The sequence below is a fragment of the Halyomorpha halys genome, unplaced genomic scaffold (genome assembly GCF_000696795.3).
Source record: "Halyomorpha halys isolate HHAL.00 unplaced genomic scaffold, Hhal_1.1 Scaffold332.1, whole genome shotgun sequence".
Taxonomy (NCBI): Eukaryota; Metazoa; Arthropoda; class Insecta; order Hemiptera; family Pentatomidae; genus Halyomorpha; species Halyomorpha halys.
Window position 1 is genome coordinate 30,283 of NW_027108633.1, and position 25,133 is coordinate 55,415.

General features: G+C 30.4%; 1 protein-coding gene across 8 annotated transcripts; it reads left to right on the forward strand.

The window, feature by feature from the left end:
* Positions 1-4,126: 4,126 nt before the first annotated feature.
* Positions 4,127-25,120, forward strand: Rcd1 (Reduction in Cnn dots 1). Of its 8 annotated transcripts, none has more exons than XM_014421682.2 (17): positions 4,127-4,277; positions 5,677-5,775; positions 7,961-8,082; positions 8,699-8,857; positions 9,371-9,632; positions 9,909-10,049; positions 10,986-11,127; positions 12,383-12,531; positions 13,628-13,776; positions 14,525-14,672; positions 14,765-14,915; positions 17,077-17,118; positions 19,271-19,332; positions 21,145-21,253; positions 22,119-22,172; positions 22,288-22,433; positions 24,738-25,120. In XM_014421682.2, exons 2-17 carry the CDS (start codon positions 5,695-5,697, stop codon positions 24,963-24,965), a joined length of 2,145 nt encoding a protein of 714 aa, XP_014277168.1. In that variant the 5' UTR covers positions 4,127-4,277; positions 5,677-5,694; the 3' UTR covers positions 24,966-25,120. The 8 variants fall into 8 exon arrangements, with proteins under 8 accessions (XP_014277168.1, XP_014277171.1, XP_014277167.1 ...); XM_014421681.3 differs by lacking the exon at positions 4,127-4,277 and adding an exon at positions 5,286-5,417; XM_014421679.3 differs by lacking the exon at positions 4,127-4,277 and adding an exon at positions 5,292-5,508.
* Positions 25,121-25,133: the final 13 nt, after the last annotated feature.

Below are 25,133 nucleotides of genomic sequence, written 5' to 3' on the forward strand. Positions count from 1 at the left end.
ATAAACAAATATTATATTCTATATTCTACTAAATGATTTTAGAAACCAAAAGCTGTACAAAAGAAGCTCCAGCAATGGACCTATACAGAATACAATTAAATATGATTCGTTAGGGGCTTATTTATCCCTTTTGAGCGAGCGGAAGTCGACATCTGCAATCTTATTAAAGCAGTAATGATTGCTTTATATTTATTATTTTTTATTATTTATAGTTGGTTAAAGCATATAGCATATACAACATAGGGATGTCTGTTGTACCTGACTATACCTATCCCCTATTATCAACTGTTAAAAGAAGCTAACAAAATATGTTTTTAAAAACATTTAAGGCCCACTATATGATTCAATATTTACAACACATTTCTTTTTTTTTTTAATAACAAATTTAAAAAGTAAAATAAATTCAATTTCTTTATATTTTGTATTTATTTCTTCTTTCTTGGTATGTTTTTTTCATTTTTATTAATACTATATATTTAGCCCCCTCATTACATCCCACTCTAGCACATCTCATTTTCCTCTTTTCCGGTGATCTGTCAAAAATATCCAGTTTACACAAGTACACATCAGACACAAGTTTGATTTTAAATTTATGGACTCATTCGAAATTGATACTATCAGTAAGCACATATTAATAAATAATGAGAAAACGTTGTAAATAAATGAAAATGTAGAAACGAATCAAAATAAAATAACAATAGGTACTAATTTGAAACTAAATAAATAGGTTTAAAACTAATAAATGAGTTAATAAGACGCAAAAAAAGTTTAAAACAAATAAATAACATTAAAATAAATAAGTCAAAGATAGATAAATAAATAGGTACTCACCTAATTTCCATACTGGTGATGATCCATAATGCTCAGGGAGTCCAGAATATTATTTTCGGCCAAAATCGCAATATCCGCAATGCTAAAACAAAAGTATTCGTAAAAGCTACTAGTACTATTTGAAATTGTTCCGGAGATCCGAACTAGAGAACTCAGTGAACTCTCTCTGAAGGTCTTGCGGATTTTTTCTTTTAGGAAAGGGATGAATTTTACCTATATCTCTTTTTTTCCCTTAACACTCCACCCCACCCGCCGGATCGAGGTCATTATTCTCAAATCGCACCGAAGGTAAAGCTCTGGTCTTGGATCCAATTTAAATTTAATTACGCTGGAGACTCAACCACATCTGTGTACTTCGCGGATACACAGATACAAAAATAAATTAACCAGTAATTTACAGATATTGGTTTTTGTTTATTTAATTTTTTAGGAAATGAAATGATATTCAAATTTTAATATCATTAAGGACTGTCGAATAAACTGTAGAGGCACATTAACAATTTAAACATTAACAACCGTGGACCGACAGAGGATTGGGAAGGCTCCAGAACTCGATGCTATAGATGCTGCAATCCTCAAGAATAGTACCCCTTATTATGAGGATGGCATGTTGGAGATATTCAACGAGTGTTTAGGGGTAGTTTTGCAGACTTGAGACTGCTCTACAGCCTTAGACCAATCCTAACGGCAGCAAGCCACCCACGTCAATTTGGCTCGACCCGTGGCAGGGGAACAACGGATGCGTTACTGAGAGTGCGTGGGGACATAGGAGGCATTCAGCGATTGCAAGAGCTCAATACCCACAGTAACCTATACTCCCTGGTAGGTAGTTACCTTAATAACAGGAGCGTCAGGATTAGGGGTAATTACTATGAGGTGGAGGAAAAAATTGAAAAAGGATTCCCACAGGGTTCGGTCCTGAGGAAACTAGTGTTTGATGTATTTAAGGGATAGAATGACCCTATCACTCAATGAATTGAGCTACTCTGCTACGATTACCATTTATAAAGGCGTGGTTCAGGGTATTCTGAGGTACGCCTCCCCTGCATGGAGCCGAAACCTCACGCAGAACCAAAAGAGGAGACTGGCCACCATACAGAGGTTGGCTCTGGTGAGGGTCAAGAAGACCTACAGAACGGTGTCGTATGTGGCGGTGCAGGTGCTGACTGGAGCGATGCCCCTGGACCTCATTCCCAAGGAGGATTTCGTCAAGTATGAAGTAAAGAGGCAGGGGTTGGTAGTGTTACTGAAGACACTCCGAGAGAGGATTGGCGAGACCTCGAACCTATGGAAGAAGATGCTGTGGGAGGATTCCATTGAAGAATGGATTGGACAGTGGCAGGCGAGCCAGAAGGGCGCCACTCTGAGGAAGTTCTTCCCTACCATCTATGCAAGACTGAGAGCTGGGTGGGTCCTCCCAGATCATCGGGTCTCGCAGATCCTGACCGGACATGATGGGTTCCGGTGAAAGCTGCAAAGGAAGAACAGCGACCCTCGGTGCCCTACGTGTGGAGTCCCTAAAACTGCAGAGCATGTAGTGTTGGATTGCACCGCCATGGAAGGTCATCGTACCAGGTTGTTGAGGAAAACCAGACTATTCGCCCTCGCCGAGTCGGACTTCCCTCGTCAGATGGAGGAGGAGAATTGTCCCTAATTTAGGGAATTTATCTACGGGTGAAAGAAGGTGGTCGGCCCGACGCAAGTTAGGAAGGGCTCGACTACCCGGAATCGGTGGTGAAGTAACAGACGCAGACTAAGACCAGAAGGGCTGGACCAGGCTGCGTGCTGGAGGAGGCACCCGGACGGATGCAGGTCGAAAGATACAGCCCCATCTAAAAGGCGCTCACCCGAGGGCTGGGCTGCACAACGGTTTAATAAAATAAAATGAAATATAGACAATAATTGGTAGCAGCGGCATTCGTAACCCTAGCGCACTACACCACTGCACCGAACAAAGTATGCCTGAAATGGCGAGGAAGGGGGAAAAAATGTTTGCCAAACAATGGCTAATTCGCGCATGCGCAAGCGTGTGGTTGGGTTATTTGTTTTGGCTGATACAAGTTGGCCTGAATTTGTGCCCAACCCATGGAGTGTCGGTTTTTATGCTGAACCTACACGTTTACCACATGTCGCAAATCCAATATTTGTACAAATGCTTGATAAACAATGTAAGCAACAAATGTTGGTATTCACATGCTTGCCTGTTCTTTGGACTTTTGTTGGCTGTAACAATTTTCATTATAAAAAGGAACAAACTAAAGATAGGTGAAATAAAAGGAAACTTAAATATAAACCAAGTAGGTCGTAGATAATCAAAATTCTTAGAAATAGTATTAATTAACCTATAATTTCAATTTGCTTTCTAGAATTTGTTTTAGAAACTTGTTAATTCAATTACCTAGACATATAATGGTTTTATAAATATATATTTGTGATATGTTAAATAAAAAATAAACTGCTAAAGTTAATAAACAAGATTTGAAACAATGTATATAAACCAAATCAATAGAATTTTAAAATATACCCAAATATAAGATTTGTGGCAAAAAACCGACACCCGACGGGTCAGCCATAAATTCAGGCCAACTTGTACCAGCCAATTCAAATAACCCATCCACACGCCTGCGCACTGTTTTACCAATGTGTAGAGGAACTTTTATTAGGCACAAACTAAAGATCGCTTGTGCTGTATTTTCAAGCTGGTTTGTTCAAAAGCACTGTTTTAGATCTGCCAACAGATAAATACTTGTGCTCTCTGTATCTAATCAACTAAAGAATTTTCTCAACCTTTGGATTCAGTTTATCAGCAATCTATTTTTGATTTAATATAACACAGATATATATTTACAAAGACATTATATGTCTAAGTAATTAAATTAACAATTACACGTTAATTAAATTAAGTTTCTGATAAAAATTCTAGAACGAATAATAGCAATAAGAATAAGAATTTATAGGCTATGTAGTAAGTACTATTTCTATGAATTTTTATCATATACAACTTACTTTGTCGATATTTACATCTCATATCTTTATTTTGTTCCTTTTTATAATGAAAATCGAATGCAGTAATTTAAGTCCAATATTCTCCTAAAAACAGTATCAAGGTAATCTATAAAATGTGGGATTCTTCTCTTGTAAGTATACATGTTTTTGAAAAAATATATAAAAAGAAAAAATTTCTTACATCTGATACTGATTAAAACAAACACATAGACAGATAGCTGGAGGATATTTACAAATATTCTTGTTGTTATCGTAGCTTATAATTGTTGATACACAAGATAACAACAGCTCGTCAGTTCAGAATGGACATTGGTCTTACTTGTCTATCCTTGCCGATTTGTCTTGTATATCTAGATTTTCTCGAAGTTCTCTTGGATATCTTCATATTTCGGTTTTGATATTGGTGAGTTATCAGAAAACATTCGAGGACACCTTTTTAAGTAAGTCTCTGATTATTTTTAAATTCTTAGATAATACAAATGAACTATAAAGCTGTTTTTTTTTCTAGTCGATACATTATAATCTTGATCAGATATAATTTGATTATATATAAACCTAACTTAATTAAGAAAATAAAAATTGATCTTCGGCCCGAAAAAGTTGCATTCTATTTCACGCCTGTTTATCTGTTTACATATATCTGTGGTTTTAATCGGAAAATTATTCACTGAGTTTTTAAAACCAAAGATGATATTTACTGTTTTAAATTGCAGTTCTTCATTGAATACATAGTCGGATGAGGTTATTTCTATCTTAGTTGCCAACCTTAGTCGTTCAGGTACATATATTTAAAGAAATTTAAGCCATTGTAAGAAGTAATGCTGTAACTGTCGGTTGGTTTTAAATTTAATCACTAGTGAACAATGACAAGAAATATAAATCCAATGGACTATTGCATTTTTTACTATGCTATAACTGGTATAATTAACTATTCTTAAACAGATTGTTTACAGTACTGGGTTGAGGATCCAGAATGATATATCCTTAAATTTTATAAATATATATATATATATATAATACTGGAAGATTGCTGATTGACCGTGTGTATCAATAAATGGAATTTATTATATATATATTAGCGTAGACGGGATTTAAGATAACTAGCCTTCCTGCACTAATGTAACGTGCTGTCATTTATCACGCTATTCCTTGTACGATCGTGCTGTCACAACATTGGTTTTATAGCTGCAACATTGTATTTTTGCTATAATATATTTATACTAAAATAATAATTTAAAAAAAATACATCGGTTATTTATTAAAGCAATAATAAATAATTGTACATGTAGAAATTTTTGAATTTACCGCCCCGATGCTGTTTTCTACACTGGCACAGAACACATTTTAACTTTTGATGGGAGATTAAACATTTTTATATAATTATATTACATATTATTTATTATTATTAATGTATATTCTGTTAGTTATGAGACCCCGAATGTATACTTGTTTATAATGATCTGTTGGCAACATCGTTTGCTAAGTGACAGACTACGTTAATAATTGTGTTAGTGATGAATCTGCTCCGTTGTAATAGAAGATTTGAACTCGTTTAATTTGTGTTAATGGTGCTACAGAGGGTCAGTAGTCTAACATTTTATTATGGCTGAAACGAATACCAAAAACGAAATTATGAGAATGCTTCTTTCAGCACCTAATCCTCCTCCAAAAGTTTGTTTTGTTTTGCATTATTTTATCACTTACATTTTGTTTTTGTTTGTCTTTTATTTACTCCTGCTTAATGTTTGTTTAACCGAATTTATTTTTACAAGTTATGTGTTAGTGAATTTGTTGCGATTATACTATTTCTACATTATGAGTAAAATTGTTTGCTTGTAGATTATACCCAAAGGTAAAATGGACAAAACTAAAAACAGTGATAGTGAAGGAGATTGTGAACCTAAGTTATCCAATTATCTCCAACAATTAAATGGACAGGTATTTAATAGAGTTGTCTGTTTGATTTTATTTATATACTTTTTAAGATGTATTTATTTTTACTCATTTAGTTCTTTTGGATAAAAAAATGTAGTTGTATAGGTTATGTTTTCCAGTCCCTCTTTTGTAAACATTGTTGGGGTTATTAGTCATCCCTTTCTAGATCCTTTGCAATCTAAATATTTGGATATTTTGGTCAATTAATATTCTTACTAAGAACGTGAATATCAAGCTATGTGTCTACCTCAGAGCTGTTCCTGTCGATACTTTTTAAGAGTAGGGCAAAAACATTTGGCTCTATCAGAGTTACACTTGTGATTTTTCAAATGGATACATTGCTTAAGGATTTAAATTTAGATTAGTTGGCTAATCCGAACATAACATGGTAAAACTCCTGTTTCACTGTTTGTGGTGGGAAGGCATAGTGCACAGCCATGTAGTGCAGGAGGTATCCGAGTTACACAAAGATAGATTATATTTACTGTTGCAGTGAGTGATTATTAATACCTCAAGCTTCTAATAATTTCATGTTTATACAAACTAAATTTATGTTGTGGTTTAATACCGTTGTGATAAACAAGTGCAGTCAATGTCATATATATTACATTTTTGCAGTTGGAGATATTGCTGCTTTGCTTTAATAGTGGCACTAACTAACTAACTCCATACATCTACAGCCCGAGGTGGACCTTGACTTCCCTAACAACATTGCACCAGTCCTTTCTACACAACGCTTTTCTCCAGTTCCTTATATCAAGATTTTTCAGATCTTTTAGGTTATCTTTGAGGTTATCCTCTCCCTCTGGTAACATACATTCTTCCAAGCACAATTCTTTTTACATTCTTGATTCATCCACCTGTGCTACGTGACCTAACCATTCAAATCTCCTTGCTCGTATGAAGTTGACAATGTCAGAAGATCCTTATAGTTCGCTGTTCTTCCGGATTCTCCATCCACCCTCTTTCTACAGAAGTCCATAAATTTTGTGGAGAATTTTTCTCTCAAAGATTTTCAAAGCATTTATTGTGGAGGTGCAAAGCGTCGAAGTTTCCGCAGAATATGTCACTACTGGTCTTACTAATGTTTTATATAACCTTAGTTTTGTCACTCTTGACAACAGCGATGTTTTATGTTTGAGTAGTAAGCCCGGTTATCTGCCATGATCTGTCTATTCACTTCTGCTGATATTTCATTTTTTCAATTAAGCTCCACACCAAGATACGGGAAGGATTTAACGTTTACGAAAGAAAAACCTTCAACGCACAGATCTCTAGCTCTTCAATCACTGTCTTAACTTACAAACATGTACTTTGTTTCGCTTTCGTTGACTTCAAAACAAAGCACTTCACCTTCCGATAGTGGCACATCTGACAAAAGAAAAGGATCTTTTTTTATTTTATATTTTTTGATGTATTCCATAGATTAAACTATAGCCTGGGGCTGCTTTGTAACAGACTGTAGGGAGACCCCAATAGAGAAAGGAACCCCAGTCTAAAGTCTCTGCAATTGCTTTACAAGGAAAATATGAAAATTTTTCTAAGTATCGATTGAGATTTGAAAACAATCTAAGTATATGTTTTTTAAAATGCTTAAGAATAAAAAGTGTTTCCAGTTTTGAATAATAAGGAATCAAAATTTTATTGACTACTATATTTTAAGTTTGAAAGTACACCTTATAAGCCATGCCTGATGGATAACTACTAATTTATATTGTCATGATGATGAGAGGATAGTTGACCGTGGTTAATATACATGAGGAGAAGATGGTTGAGAGTGAAGTCAGAGAATAACACAAATAAGTTAAAACAACTTATTTATTATTGCCAACGGTTCAGCCAGAATTCTCAGCCTTCATCAGGGCTGGCTTGGAAGACGTCGAACATCCAATTGAATATCTAGTGTGAAGGCTAGAAATTCTGGCAAAAACGTTGGCACTAACAAATAAGTTTTTTAACTTATTAATGTTATTCTCTGACCAAACCCCCAGCCATCTTCTCGTACAATTTTTTTTGTCATATTTGATAAAGTTGATACTTTTTTGTATTGTAATGATATTTGTTTAAAGTTTTTTTTTTTTTTTTTTTTTAAATTAATTTTACAAAATTAACTCTTGGCTAATAGTTCTTTTGTATTGTGTTAAATTTTTATAATTGCTGACATTATTTATTTTGATTATTGTTGCAGCCTGAATTCCAAAATGTTGTGGAAATGGATCATCCGTATTCTCGGCCCTGGAACTGGAGACCAGATAATTTTTACGCCAAACCGGCCAAGACATTGTTCGTTTCAAAAAATAACAATTCTTGGTAAGTTTAATTACTGCTATAAAATATATTTGGACTGGCATAATAGCTTTATTGTTTAGGTGAATTATATCCTGTTCAATGAATGGAATATGTCCGGGTGCGGTCAAATAAAACTCAAATAGTAATAACTATTTTAATTGAGCCAATGTTTCCCCCACGTTACAGGGCTTCATCAGGGCTAAAAAAGATACAAACACTTGACATAGTTACAAAGAAAAAAAAACAGTGGAAAATAACAGGGGTATACAGTGAAACGTAAAATTTAATAAGAGAAATTAAAGGTTACAATAAACAATAAAGGAAAACGGTAATAGTAACAGAAACATAAAGATAAAATAAGAGAAGAAATATTAAAGAAAGTACAAATTAAGAGATGAAAAGGGAAAAGAATAAAATCAAATGAAAATGAATGAGGCAGAATGACAACAAAGACATGGTCAATCAGCAATCATCCTGTTCAGTTTTTCATTCTTAAATTAAGAACTCTGCTCTAATATTGTTATGTAGGTTTGTTGGTAAACACTAGAAAGATCAATGAGGTTAATTGTAATCAGATTTTATACATTTTTTTTTTTTTTTATAAAATGATGAAATATTAATTAGGAACCATTTTTAGGTGCTCAACTGAAAACATTGATCCTGTTAGTGACGCCCCACCGCCTACTCCAGCCTACGATCAGCAGAAAGCTCAGATGATGATGGACGAAACCACTCGCCTCATTACTCTGTTGCGTTCTGATCCTGGGGATATTGATTGGGAATCTAAAATAGATAAGTAAGGATCTTAATTGAAATGTTAAATATTACAGGTTTGAATTAAACATTCCATTATCTGCTCATTCATGCCTTCGTTTCATTTATTGTTTTGTAAACATATTTGGATTGTACATATATTACTAATTTACATATGTGAAACCTCAGTATGTCATGATAATTGGGATTTTCAGCTTTTCTTGGTCACCATTTTATAACTTATGACATACTGTATGTTTCCTGAGGATAACAATAAAATAAGATTATGAGAAGTAAGACTGGTCTCCCACCACTACTAACAATACTTATATTTGGTTGTTAATGCTCTCAGCTTCTTTAATATATTAATTTTCCATAATGTTTTTAAAGTTAAACTTCTTTTGGTGCAGTAGTTCAAATTGGCCTGGATCAGATAAAGATTCAAATGCTTGCCCTTTTCAATAAATAAAATATTATAACATATTTGTAAAATGTGATAAACCATTATTAATTTTTTATTTCTGTAATTATTGGACTTTTTATTACCTTGTTATAGGAGTGAATGGGGTCTTTCCCAAACAAGGTTATTTGAACGAGTTGTTAGAATTCTACATTGGGAGCGTCTTAATCGTCTGACATTTGTTTCTAACTGGAACGAACCAGTTCTTCGAAGAATTTCCTTAGACAAATCTGCTCGACGTTTCAGAACTACAATGGCTTCCATAGCTTGGAAACAGAAATTAGTTCATTGGCTACATAATCTTTTATTGGAAGTTTTGGAAGTCAATTACTTAGTAGCCTATATTGACATTTTACAGGTATAAATTTTCATATTCAATTCAATCCATACAATTTATGTTATATGGTTGTATAAGTAATTTTCTTATTAATACTTATGATAATTAAGTGTTTCACTAATTTTTTTAAAATTTTAATTAGTTTATAATTTAAATGAATTAGAGATACTTATGCTATTTTGTAAGTATCTCTAATTTTTTCCTTATAGTGACATTAGTTTTATTTATTGTAATGTAATAGTTATCTGAACATTTTATATTTACTAGTACTACTACTACTTTACGATATTTTTCCAGACATTGAAGAAAAAGATTCCAACTTTAGTTGAGAGGATGATTTCCATTCCTGCTAGCAACAAGATTAATCCTGATGCCTTGAAGTTATTGCTGAAGAAGCCATGGGATCCCGCATCAACTGGATTAACTTGTTACAAACCTGTAATTTCTTACATTTTTTTCTTATAAAGATATTTTATGGTGATAGTGTCACTAGTAAGTTATTGTATTATTGATAACCTTAAGTTATCTTTTTTTAAGCTTTTTTGCAACTGTTCAATAAAAAAAATATATTTCATTATTAAGGCTATAAGGATTAACAGGTTCATTGTTTATAGTCAACTAGAAGAACCAAATTCTTCTCCTAAATCATTTTCCAATGTAATTCCTCTGTTTATTAATTTTTATAACAATATCGAGCATACCTCTAATTCAACTAAATTAATTTGGATAAATAAGTAGAATTATTAAACATTTCATTTTATTCATAACATTGTACAGTCCATCCTTATTAATTCAAGAAGCCAGATAATCAAATATCTCAGAATACTAAGGGCCATATTTAAGCCTTATAAAATAAATAATTGAGTAAATCTGTTTTCTTAATGTATCTATCAGACCACCGGGAAACCAACACCATTCTGAACCAGTCACTCTAGGACTCTCGACCTAATTTGCTTATCTATTAGGTCCTATAATATGCCTTTACTAAGAAAACTTAATAAAGGCATATAATCATTATAGGGGTTGATTAAAGTATTCGATAAATAATTTATTACTGGAAAACGACCTCTTCTCTTCCATTTTTCACTGTATGATAGATTAAGGTATTCTGTGAAGTTATTATTCCTTTTGACGTAACTAGGTTCTCAGAACTACAAAGTTTGGATGTACCTTACATCTTATAAAATCAGCTCAAATTTTACTTATCATAACAATTTCATGAAGATAGATAAGGTTCCGACTTAAATTTTTTTTTATCACTATAAAGCTGTGTTTGTTGTATTTATTAATTATATAGAAAATAAGATGAGTATGAATATAAGATTTGTCTTGTTTTACCATAAAAGTTTTCACAATGATGATTATTATTTTTAGAGAAGATTACCTGGGAATCCTTTAATAGTTATTGTACCACCTTATGGACAAAATGGAAGTTCTTCAGAGCAAAGCAGCAAGGTTCAGAGGTGGCTTCCGTATTTATCACAAATAGGGAATGTGATTCCAGTCACGACTAATAGTGAGTTATTGCTTTAAAATTTTCCATATATTGTACCTATAATTACTATTGGCAGACAATGTTCTTACCTTCTATTTTTATTCAGTTATTAAATTATAATAAGTTTTAAATTGATATTTTTCAGGTTAACAGAAGTAATTATCAGAATTGAAAATTAATGTATTTATTTTATAGATAAATATTTAGGTTATAAGTCAGCAGTGGCAAAATTTGAGGGGTAGAAATATTTTTCAGAACCAAACATTTTTCTTTTAAATGGTATGATTTATATCTTTTTGATAATTTCTAATTAGAGTGATTTTCAAAAATTTGTATGGAATTCCATATCATATAAGCCCAAATTATAGGCTAAAGATATTTTTTCATTGATTCTCTAATCAACATATCTAATGGTATGAGATTTGGATGTCTATATTACTGCAGTAACTTTATTTTACTCATTTTAATTATTTAGAGGACAATAATCAGACAAGTAAGCTGCAATACATTTGAAGAAAGATGATCATATTCTATGGTACAATTATCTATATTCATAATTTTGGCAAAAAGCAGAGTTAGGATCAACCCTAGGGTCATGACTCCCATGGTTCTCAGAATACTAGATATGGGATGTAGTGAGTTCGATTCCCACTACTCTGTTAATATTTATTTCTTGGCCACCTTGAAAAATGAATCTTGACGCTCCCACTTTGGTTAGTGCATGGCGGGCAGCAACTTCATGGGTTGGAAAACCACTAGGCCCTCTTGCCGCCGGTCTAGTTCCTCCACTAGTTGTCAATATCAATAGGACCAACCCAGTAATAATAATAAATTTTAATAAAGTAATACATTTTATGTTCACCTCCATATTGAATTTCTCGAGATGAACAATGTAATACTAGTAACCTTCAGATTCCTCATTTTAATATTAACCTATATGAAGAACCAGCATTCTACTAATTTATTTTTATGAAGAAATCTCTCGAATTTCTTTTTCTTTTTTTTCAAAGAGATGTCTTTAATTTTTCCAAAAATAGTAACAAATTCAGCTTAAAAAGTTGTTTTAATGAATATTAAATATTTTAAATCTTTCTTAGCATTATTTTGAAATCATAACTTGCTGATGAATATTTTTTGGTGTCATGCTGTTAAATATACATTTTCTTAAACAAGTAATATGTCTTAAAGCTTATTTCAACCTTATTTTGTTTATATTTTTTATGTTAAACGAATTTGTGAATTTTTGAATACATTTTTTCTTTAAATAATATTTTAGATGTTGCGAGTAGTAAAATAACTGCTATAACGAGTTTGGAATACATGCTGTCAGCTACTCGAGCCAAGCTGTCAGAACTTAAGTCTGATTATGTTGGAAGATCCGTCATTCTGTTTGGTCTTAATTCTGGGTCTGCGTTGGCATGCCAGGTAATTCAAATTTATATGTCATTAATACTTTAAATGAGAACTGTTTTGTGTTTGTTTTTGTACTGGCAGTTAAAGAAAATTATCATTATCAATGTCTGGATATCGCTGAAAGTCACAATTATTGATTAGTGTAATAGAGGTTATGTTGTTAAATAATTCTTTTTAATCTTATTCTCTGTTTTTGATGCTATTTATTCAAGTATCTGCTCAATCTTCATTTTCATTGTGGCTTTGTGAAGCCTATTATAAACTTGATCTCTGAAAAAATTCTCCTAAGTCGCAGAAATTGGCATTGCTTCTTACAAACGATCAATTTTAATATTAAATACAGTTGGTTCCTGCCCTAAGTTATAGCTGTACTTCATTTAAGTAAAATGTTAGTGTTTTAATACTATAGAATTATGAGAGTTCTAATTTCTTTGATATTTCTTTCTTCCTTCCCTTACTCCACTTCTTTATTAATTATCTTAAGTTTTTGGATGGGATTTTAATATAACAAGAGTTTTATTATTAACCAATAAAAAAATGAGGGAGTGGGGGTGTTAATATTGCTAGATTTCTCTTTTTTTAATTAATATTTTCCCCTCTGATCATACTTTCCTCTATTATCCTGTCATACATTCCTTCAAAATGGCCGGTCATAAAAAATTTTTAGTTTACTGGTACTGTTTGGGAAAAATAGTCCCACAAGTCCACTCTTGATCTTTTTTGTTTTTTGTGTTTTTACGAATTCAAATTCTACACTAATAACTTATTCAGTCTATTTAAAAATTTTAATTTTCCAATGTCAAATATGTCTTAGAAATCATCATTTTTAATAAAACTTGATTTCCTCCCTTAATAATTTTTACATAATAATTTTCCCAAAGTCATTACAAAATGATGTAATTTGATTGAAAATTCCTCAGTTATGGTTATTCTGGTCTCATTTGTTTTTTGGTATAATTCTGCTTATTTACAGTACAATCTAACATGATATACGGACAGTAAAAAATTAACTACCCAAATCCAAATTTAATATAGATGCTTTAAAAAGGTTCTGAATTGGTAGTAATATATAAATTTTAATTTTTTTCTGAAATATTACTGTTTGTAGGTTGCATTGGTTGACCAGGTAGCTGCCGTCATTTGTATGGGTTTTCCACTGAATACAGTTGAAGATAAAAGAGGGCAACCTGATGACACTCTCCTTAATCTATCAGTGCCTACATTATTTGTGATTGGCCAGCATGCGGCAACTTGCTAGTATGTGGATTGATTGCTATATAATAAAATCAACTTATGATAACTTAATAAATATATTCCAGTTCTTGAAAAATGGATCAATGTACAGTAATCCCTGTTTCAAAGTTATGTTGTTAAATTCATAACCATTGTGCATCAAAGTATATTCAAAGTTACATTACTTAATAAAAATTTTAATTTTTTAATGGAAATGTGTATAAGTTGTACTTTTCAGAAATAATCAAAACAGAGTGATCATTCCAAGTATTTACTATGAAAATATTTTGACTAATCCCTTTCTTTCTTACTTTTTAATGTTTTTTTAAATAAAGAACTCTCATTAGTGATAACAGTATCACCTGGTAGTGTTTTTCAGAAACGACGGACACTTATGTTGGAAGTCAAAAATCATAGTCATAAAATTAAGTGGTAGAAAACTTTTAGAAAATTGAAATAGGAAAAAAATTAGATGTACCAAAAACCAGAAGTCAAACAATAATCAAAGATAAAGAGAAACTGCCTTATAAAATGAAAAGTGATTTCACAATGGCTTTGAAAATGTGTAATTATATTTATGAAAAGAAAGAAGTATACAAAAAGAGAAAATATATATCTATTAAATTATGATAATTTTTTATAAAGTTTTGAATTTCTTGGTTTGATTGAAATTGATCTGTCAATTAACAAGCTTTTCGTAGCATAGTTGGAGAACATTAGGGCATTGGACCAAATGATCAAAATTATGAATAAGTTGTTTTTATGTTTTCAGCATTGATGATATCGAAGAGGTTCGTGAGAAATTGAATGTTGAAACAGGTCTTGTCATAGTTGGAGCAGCTGATGATCACTTAAGGATAACCAAAGCAAAACAGAAAATGGAAGGAATTACTCAAGGAATGGTTGACCACTGTATTATTGTATGTATATAATATACTAAAATCATTGATTTTTCAATTTTTACAATAGTGTAAGCCGATTTTTTAGATATCATTTTATTATATTTTTGAAGGATGAAGTTACTGACTTTATTGGAAATGTGCTGTCATCACCGCCACAACCCCCTCCCCCTCCAGCTCCTGTTGATAATAGACCCAGGCTAAGATTAGTTGAAAAGAAGCGTAAAATATCAATACAAGATGATATTTATCCACGAAAGCAATGTAAGACCTATTTTAGTACAAAATGAATGGTACTTATATTAACCCATTGTGATTTATTATATACTTAATGATAATTCTTATTAATATCTTAATAGAATATACCTTTTATATTTAATTAAGTCCTCCCATCAGATAAACAAATTTTCCCATAAGCTTTTCATTGTTCGACTGTCTTTACACTGTACCTAATCATTCTATTTGGAATTGAAAATTTAATTAGGAAAGAATTTTCAAACTTTTTATCGAAGAGGCCTTGGCTACCCTTGGTATCTATGACTCCTTCATGATATTTCATTGACCTGTTGGGACCCATTACCACTACCACTTGAATATTTTGTGTTTCTTAGGTTCTAGGTGTGAATGATTGCAATCCTATGCTTTTCCATCTGTTAAGTCCCAAGAATGCGAACAATTTCTAGTGGTTATCAAATTTGTTTTCTCTTGTCTCTAAAAGTTGGCTACCCCTTTTGAAAAACCTCTCTCTTTGTGTAAATTTTCTTTTTTTACTAATAAAACAATATTCAACCTTCAAATTGTCTTTCTAAAAATTCAATTATGAAATTTTTAATGACTCAAATGATTTTTGATAATCATTTATTGAGAACTATTTATGGCTGCATATCTAAAATCTCGGTTGCTTACTTTTTCATAACTTTTTTTTTTTTTAATTTTTCTTTTTTTTCATAACTTCTAATAATATCTTGCATATTACCTTTTATTACTCAACTGGTAAATTAATTAGGTAGTTCATATTTTTAATGATTTGAATTTCATATTTTTATTTTTTAGATTTTTTTTTTCTATTTATATCTTTCTTTTTTCTCTTTTTTTTTATTTATTGATATTTACAACTGTATTTACATAAAGATACATCATGTTAGATCAAAATGGATTTATACAGTCATGTAGAGAAATTACTCATTGGTAGCACTCTAATTCAATTTATATCTAAACATAAAATGTAAAACTATCAATTTTCAGCTTATAATAACACAAATGTAATGTAATATCTCAATGAATTACTTACTTGCATATTAACGATAAATAAGACTTAATTTATTAATTAATAGCTTATCAAGGTTTTGCGTATGCCAAGTGTCGTTCAGTAAAACAGACTGAAATTATCATCTTATTGTGATTATTGACATAATTTTCATTGGAACATGCATTATGTAAAGATAGAGTTAGAATATTTATCAAAATTATAGAGTTTATAGTAATCTTATACCTAGGCACTTTATTAACATCGTTTTCCAAAGTACATATTATTTTTTAGAGTTACTTTATTTAAAATTATGTATTTTTTTAAATGTTTTTATTATTTTTAATGGCTTGAATGGTGTGGTAAAAGATTTTTTTTTATTTCTTTGGCTTTCATCTGGGGGAGGATAGGGTATTTTATTTAAGGCTGGAAAGATTCTAGAATTCGACTAACAGACTCATCTAGATACCCTGTATGTTTAAAGTAAAAAGGTAGAGGAGGTCAGGAATTTTCAGAAAAAGTTGGGAATTTTAATTACCAAAAGTAGTAGACACAATGATCACGTATTGCACTTAATTTAGATACTGATTTAATATATGGATTGCTTGAGAGTGGTTTATTTTACTATTAACACAAACTTCAAATGATCCACTTTTTCTCTCAACTATTTATTTTAAAAAACCTCTAATGTTTAGACCCTTAGGCCATTCTCAAGGAGACAACCTTAATCATTGATGTTATAATTCCTAAAATTGTCTCTTTTGCAGGCTGATTGACCATCTCATATAAACTTTATAATTTTAATACAAAATCTATTCCTCAAAAAATTGTCTTTTCTTAACCTCATTAACAATGTTAACAACAAAACCTACCTTCTGGAAGGTAGTTTTCTGGTTCTAATATTATAAAATCCTGACAAAACTAAAATTCTAAAAACTTAAGACTGAAATTAATAAGTTAGGTTAAAAATTAATCATTCAGTTTGAATATATCTTTATTCTGCTTCATATTTTATAATTTGGGTTTATCGATTTGATTTTGTACTTCATTCAGCGATTATTCTAAAGACTTAACTCTAGTTATGCAATATTACTTTTATGCACCTTGATTTCCACAGCCCATTTATCAATATCTATAACCAAGATTGAAATTCATTACAGTAAATAATATTTGTTCCAGTGATTCCATCTGCTTCAATAAGAAAAGATGGTATAACGATTAGTAAGTCATTGCATTTATATTAAATATAATGTTATGCTACTTTATATATTTAGTATTATTTATTAAATACAGTAATAATTCCGTCTTTTGTTGCCATGCTTAATCCAAATATTTTGAGGAGTTACAAGAGTTTTAATTTTAGGTTTAATATGTATTTTATAACTGTTAAATGATTTGAAGGCTTGTTGGATATATTTCTTTTAACGCTGCAGTCCTTGAAGATATGTAGTGTTAGGTATTCTTGTTTTGTTTATACAGACAATTTGATTTCATCCTTGCACCAGAAAATTTTAACATTTTCTGTGGATTATGGTCTACATAAGCTAGCCATTATATAAATCTCTTTTGGTTGGGCCATATTTCGCTTTAAGTTGTTTGTAATCATCATCATTGCAGGATCTTCTACTTAATTGGGTGTTGGCTGCAAAAATGCAATGCCTCCACTTTCTATGCCTGTGTCACAGTCACCAAGTTCTTGATTAACTTCTGCTAGCTCATCTCTCTTAACCTCATCTGCTTGCCTTAGTTTTGGTTGAACCATATCTCCTTTTTCTATCCACATACCCTAGTAGAGGTTTTTTTTTGTTTAGTAAAGCTGTATTCCATTGTAAACCATACGCCCATCCTTCTTGTATCCCGGTAATTTTGGTCCTGCTAAATCTGGTACATCTCTGCATTTTATCTCAGTCTTAATTAATTATCAAACTCTTAAAGGTCCAATGATTCTTCTTAATATATTTCTTTCAAAGAATAGTGAACTGTTATCTTCTAATCTAACCAGGTTTCTAAGAGATGTGTTTAATCAGGCCTAATAAGCATTTTGCAAAGTGTGGCCTTGGGTTTTTTCTTGATTATAGGTGAATTCTAAATGTTTTTACCATTCCATAAAACATTTATTGGTGGCAAAAATTCCTCTCTTTAATTTTTAACTAGTTTTTCAAGATTTTAATTTTGTGCTATTGGTTACTAATTGGTCTCCTGGGTACTGAAGAACTTCATTTAATTAATTTTTTTACCAATTGTAAATGCTAAATGGCTCATGCTTATATTTCAGAATTAAAAGTCTGCTATAATAATTACTAATTTACTTATTAATAAATTGTTATTGTATTTTGTAACTAACATTTTATCCATCAGATAACCGAAAAATGTTTTTATTGTTTGTACTGATAAAATATTACATAAACTGCTTTCAAGTGTGAATAAATTCAAATTAATATGATTTTGAGTTTTTTATTGAGTTATTATTAATTTTATGATCGATATGATATAAAACGTGAGAAACATTTATTTATTTTTTTATTAAATCTTATTACTCATATTTTAATGAAATGAGGTATGAGTAGTGCTTGTTTTTATTTCAATTAGAGAATTTTGTATCTATTTTCTGTTTTTCTGTATAACTTAATGATATGAAGTCAAAAATTGCCTTGAAGGACATATCTTTATTCCCTTTTTGACTTATATACTTCATATCCTAATGTCTTCATTTTAAAGTTGGACAAATATTGTTTTGCAAATTATAGATCATGTTTCTTGTAATAATATACACTATAAGTAGGTAATGAAGATAGAAATAATCTATTAAGTTGGTTATCAAAAGCATAATACTGCTGACATTCATAGTTTTGTGATAGTTAAGCATGAAGATGAAGATTAGGTAAGGTAGTTACTTGAAAGGATTCATACTAAAATACTACTCATTTGGGTGACTTTTGTATCTTATTGGTCGGAGGTGCAGTCAGTAAAGATATACAAATAAAAAAAACTTATTTATTTGTACCAACGTTTCAGGCCTTCATCAGGATGAGCTTTAGGTGAAGATTCCGTTTAAAGTATCGACTTTAGATGGAATTTTCGCCTAAGTCTCACTCTGAAGAAGACCTGAAACTGAAGTTGAAAAATCAGCTCAAATAATTAAGTTTTGTTTATTTGTGTGTCTTTGCTGACCATCCCCGACCATCTCCTACTCATATCTGTAAGAACTCATTTGTATCTTATTGATTGGGAAATCAGAACTATTTTATTAATGTGTTTATTTTGACCATGAAGATTAACATAAATATTGAGGGCTCTATTTATTGTCATTAATTTAGCATACTTGATTAGCATTTGATTGTGTTATGTTATTTATAATTTATTTCTTTTTCAGATATTACTACCGTTCGAAGAGGAGGTTCAAGGGGTCGTGGAAGGTCGAAGTATATAACTCAAGTATGTGGACAGGTTATTTATACTTACTTAATTAATGAATTTTTTTTCTTTATTACTAACAGATCATAATGAGAATACAATACCGTATAATTTATTTCTTATACTGAAAAATTAATGGAAGGTCAAGATGTAAAAGGAATTAATACTTTATTGATAATTTCTGAAACCTTTGTTTAATGTTTCAGTGTTCCAAATTTCCTGATTGTGCATTTACATTTTTGCCGAACATCATGTACAATATGTAATGCAACTTCAACTTTGTTCATAGTAAATAAAATTTAAAAAACAACTTATTTTTTACTACCAACTACATTTCTCAGTCATTGTATTCCTCATTTGATCTGTTTGACTTTCTACTCTATACAAGTAATTGCACATCTAAAATTTTTAATGGCATAGCTCTAAAAAAATAAACTTTTGAAAATTTTATTTTTAATAGTGGTTAATCTTTGTATATTTTGGTTTGCTGAAACCGAAAATTAACTCCCTTTTCTTCCATCACATACAGGTTTTTCACAAATCCATGGTTTGTTGCACTAAAATCATCAAAATCTTTCATAGCTGCTTGAGAACTCAACCAATCAATTTTAAACTTTTATGGTAACGAAAAATGAGTTAAAATATACTAAATGGCACAAATTGTATTCTACTAGGTTAATTTGAAGTTGCGATATAATTCAATGTATTAATAATTTTGTGAATATATTTGAGTGACTTCCTGTTGCCTTCAAATCTATGAATTGTATACCTTTTTATAATCATCTTAAAGAGAGAAACTCCTTTCTCCAGTGGTTTCAAAACATTTGAATTTGGTCAGAGTTAGCTCTAATAATAATGGTTTCAAGTTAAATTTTATTGCAATTTTGTTGTCGATTTTATTTCCTTTATAAATTTTTAATTAACTGTTCTTTTTGAAAAAAAAAATTAAATCTTCTAATCTACTCATTTACACCCCCATAATTTCGAATGATAAGAAATTATATAATGTTTTTTGTAAGGAAAATGGTTAGTGATTTGTGAGGAAGATGCAATCAGAAAAACTAGACTTTTTAGGTATCTGCATAATTATATAGTATTACAGATATTTTAATGATATCTGTTTGTTAAGTGGCTTTAGGAAATGAAATCCTGATATAAGAGATCAGGAAATAAAATTTGAAATTTTTTCACTTACCGAAGAGTTTTAATTTGTTTGCACTGTCTTGAATCAACTTCAAACCTTTATTGGTCCTGCAAAATTTGCCAGAATTGAAATATTTTTCTGTCATTGGAAAGAAACGTTTCCTCTCTTTCTAATAATGAATCTACATTTGCTAGATCTGAAGGCAATAAACATTCATTCTACGGAGCTATTTATTGATTTAGCAGGGATTTACTAAATAGAATCTGTATGTGATGGAAGGAAATGGAGTTGATTAAGGTTTTGACACTCCAAGAATCATTAAGGTCAGTCAAAATTATCAAATCAGACAGCTGCTATGTGATACTCTTCTGAGCACCATTTTCGTGTTGGCTTATAGGGTTTCCAGTAATATCTTTCAGTTATTCTGTATTTTATTAATTATTTCTATTGACATAAGAGGAGAATTTGGTGAAGGAGTGTAATCAGTGAGGAGAATTGTTATAATTCAAACTAATTTTTTATTGTTTCATTCTATTGTCCAACATTTCTACCTAAATTAATTATAGCCTTATTAAAAAACTAAGCATAAAGCCTTAAAAAAGAAAACTATTTTGCTTACATTTAGATAATTTTAAGGTAAAAATAGGAATTTCATTAATCTAATTACAGTTTATTTTAATTAATTCTAGTCGGGTAATGGAGGAATAGCTATAGCTCGACGAGGTGGATTGTCAGATAAAGGTATCACACGCCCTTCTATTGAAAATATAAGTGTAATCAACAGTTCAAATATTGACAGTAAGTATAATTTAAATACATGCTTGTAATTAATTATTAATATCAAATCTATATATTTTTTGGATGGAATCCAATGCTTCTCTCATCATTATAAAAATGTTTAAACTATCTTTTACTGAAGGTTTTAGAAGAAGTATTTTCATTATGAACTTATGGTGGGTTTGAGGTTTTTTATTTGTGGTATTTCCTGCAAATGTTCTTCATTTCATACATTACAATCTTAAATCATAAATAAAATAATAAATTAAATATATAAACGATTAACCATATTATTTCAAATTATGAAGATGGTGAGGGGTGCGGTCAAAAGACAACAAAAATTAGGTATCAACTATTTATTTGCCAACATTTCTACGAAAGCATGTTTTTTTTTTTTACAAAAAATATTACTGAGAGGAGAAACTGAATCACAAGAGGACATCTGTTAACTGCCCACTGATTGCCGGCCTTCAGATTTATAGAAAAAAAAGGCATATTTCATCATTAGAACACCTATGCTAATAAGAGATTACAAACATAAGGAATTTTGTGTTTAAAAATTCTATTAATGTTGGAAAACAAAATATAATACCATATTTTGTCTTTTTATGTAAATGATTAAAACTGCTTTTACATACTACATATGACCAAGGCAGTATTATTCTGTATTTCTGTTAATATTTCCTTAATGATACCTGCAACCAGCCACGGTCCCAATTCTGAGATGCTCAGTTAACAGAGGTTCTGCCTAAGTAGGGTTTTAAATAAAATAATTTTTAAAATAGTTAAATAGTTACTTATTAAACTCGTTTGGAAATCCTCATTTACAATTTTCATATCTAGTTTGTTTGTTATTTGATAAATATATGCGTTTATTTTATTTTAGATTCATCATTAAATAATGAGGGTCAAACGTTCAAGATTCTGCCTCATATTAAAGGTATATATTTTTTTAAAGTTATTATCTCAAGAAATTTAAAACCACATATTATTGAAAACATTCTTGTTATGTAATATATTCTTATTATACAGTATTAACATTCTTATTTTTATAGTATTAGGTGGCGAAGGATTCACTTCAATTTCTAGTAGCCAAGACAATAGCAGTTTTGTTGACGAGCTAACTCCAGATAGACTTTTAGAAATGCCTATTATTATAGCTGCTGACACTCAAGAAGAAGGGCACGATAACCATCTTAAGGTTAGTTTTATTTGAGAAACTCTTGATTTAATTATTGCAAGTGAAATAACACTGGAACATAACATAAATTCATTTTTGTTAGAACATAATTTTTTTTTGTAAAATCTAATATAATTGCAACTTTTTATGATCATATTATGTTACCTTCTATCTAAATTAGAATTTGGTGGCTACTTTGCAACCTGTTACTTTTTATATTATTATAAGAAGAATCAGACTAACTTAAAGAAAAAAATATTGAGATGAATTATACTTTATTTAACAAACTTGATTCTTAATATATGATATTAAAAATTTTTAAATTGAATACTGGAGAAGTTTTAATTTATTTATAAGAAGAAATCTCCTATCTCCATAGTTATAAAAAATATTCATCCTCAACTTAAAAACTTTGTTTTTTAATTTGGAATTTGAAGTGTTAATTAAAAATTATCTATTTTGCCCATCCCGATTCTATGTCTTGATGTGCCAACCAATATTCACCTTTATCACTTAATAATAGATAAAAATAATATAATTTTAATTTTAAATAAATAAAGCTGATAAACGTTATGTGGAGTTCATCTTAAAACTTTGAATGAAACTCCATAACCCATTTCAAACTTTCCCTGCTGCTGCTTATCGGGTAACAGTGCTTTTGCTGTCCCTTTCACACACTCCGGCAGGACAATCCTAATTCGCCTGGTCAATTTATATGTAATAGATATTTTCTCTTGTCTTAATGATTTATATTTATTACTGGTATAAATTATGACCTATTTACTATCTAAAATTAGGAACTAAAATACAGATATTACTAATTACATTTCAAATTTTTACAATATAAAACTCGAAATTTAAATACTGATTAGAGTGTCTCAGTTAGGAGTGAACATATTGATAAGAACTTGTCCTAACTGAATGTGCTTTTAAAATGTATATGGTCACCGAGGCTGTCTACATTGGAGTTGAATTCTTCTATTCCTTCCAACCATCCCATTTCTCCCAAAAGGGTCATCGGTTCATCTTCTCACCTGCGTATGCCATTATTTCCCGATTACACAAAGATGAAAAAACAGAGTTATCTTCTCCCTCAACATTTATCTCAATTTCTTTTTTTGAACTACTTATTACTAACTAATTGAACTACTAATGTTGGAGAATGTTGACCTATCTGTGGTTGATTTTATGCTCACCTACTAAATTTTCTGATTAATATTATTTTATGAATTATAATGTATGTATATAGTTGCAATTATGTACCTAAGTGCTTGTATCTGTACAATTTATGCAGTCTTGGGATTGACCGATAGAAGTGAAACTTCTGGAAATAAAATAGTGTATACAAGTTTTATTAATGGTCATGGGTTCCCTCTTATAGCTTAAGGCAGAAAATGTTCGTTTCCTGAATAATAATTGTATATACTCACTCAATTGGGCTGGTATTGCCGGGATTTTTAAGCTCCTACTTTCCTATTACAATATAAGCATTTTTCACTTAAAATTGATCAGTATTACCCCCTCCACTTTCTGTTACATCGTGTGTCTCGAAATCAATTTACTTCCATGTTCCTGGGTAGTTAATGCTACTAATATAATTTATGAATAGACCACAGTTTTGTAATTACTGAAATACCTACCGTGTCCTCTGTTATTACATAGGTAGTTCAATACAACTTTTATTGTAAAAATAAATATAAATAAAGATTAAATCACCTTTAATTTTATATAATTTGTTTTTTTATTTATTTAATGTAATTTACAACTGTACAAAATAATACAATAGGTAAATATGTTGTATGTTTCATATACACTTGAAAATCTTGGAAAGGAAACCACCCATTGGTGGTACTTCAAACATTAATTTAAATTAGAAGGTCCCGTGGCCATTTCCTTTTTATATAATTTAAAATTAAATCTTAACCATTAGCAGAAAAAAATTATATACAGTTCTCATATTATGTATAGGCCTATGGTTTATTTTTGTAATATGATCATAATAGTTTTGCATGCTTTTGAGTATTGAAAAATTCAGTAAAAACCAACTATTATAGTTTTAGGATACTAAAAAATTAATTTTGCATGCACTTTTCTAAAATCACTTTTATTGAATGTAAAAATGATTATAATTAATAAAATATTAACCTTGCATCTCTTGATTGAAAGTTTTGACTTAGCACTTTTTATTTCTTGGATTGATGTTAATTTTTTTTTTTTTTTGTTGAAAATTCTGGAGGAGGTTTTAAATTTCATTTTGTTCCTTGTTATTTTGCTTTTACAAATGAACTGATGTTGTTTAGTGTTATATGACAGGGTGTTTACTAGGTAATGATGACTGGCACTGAAGGTTTACAACAAACAGAAATCAATCATCCAACAAATAAAAATGAAGTTAAATGTGCTACGATCTACTTCAGGAAGCGCGGGTCAGCCACTCCTGGAAGCACTCGAGTATCTACTATAAATGTAGGTTTAGCTGGAAACAAACAGATTATGCAACGAAAACCACGCTTACAAAACTTTCCAGCTACCAAATACATTTCAGAAAAATAGATCTTGTAAATTTTGTAAATTAATATTGTACACTAAGTAAATAAAAAAAGGAAACAGAAATGTTTCCATGTTGTAAATTATTGTATTAATTTGTACAAAAGCCATTGATTATTAAATGTAATAATTATTTTTTAATAATAAATATGTTGAGTATATTTGTGTATTAGA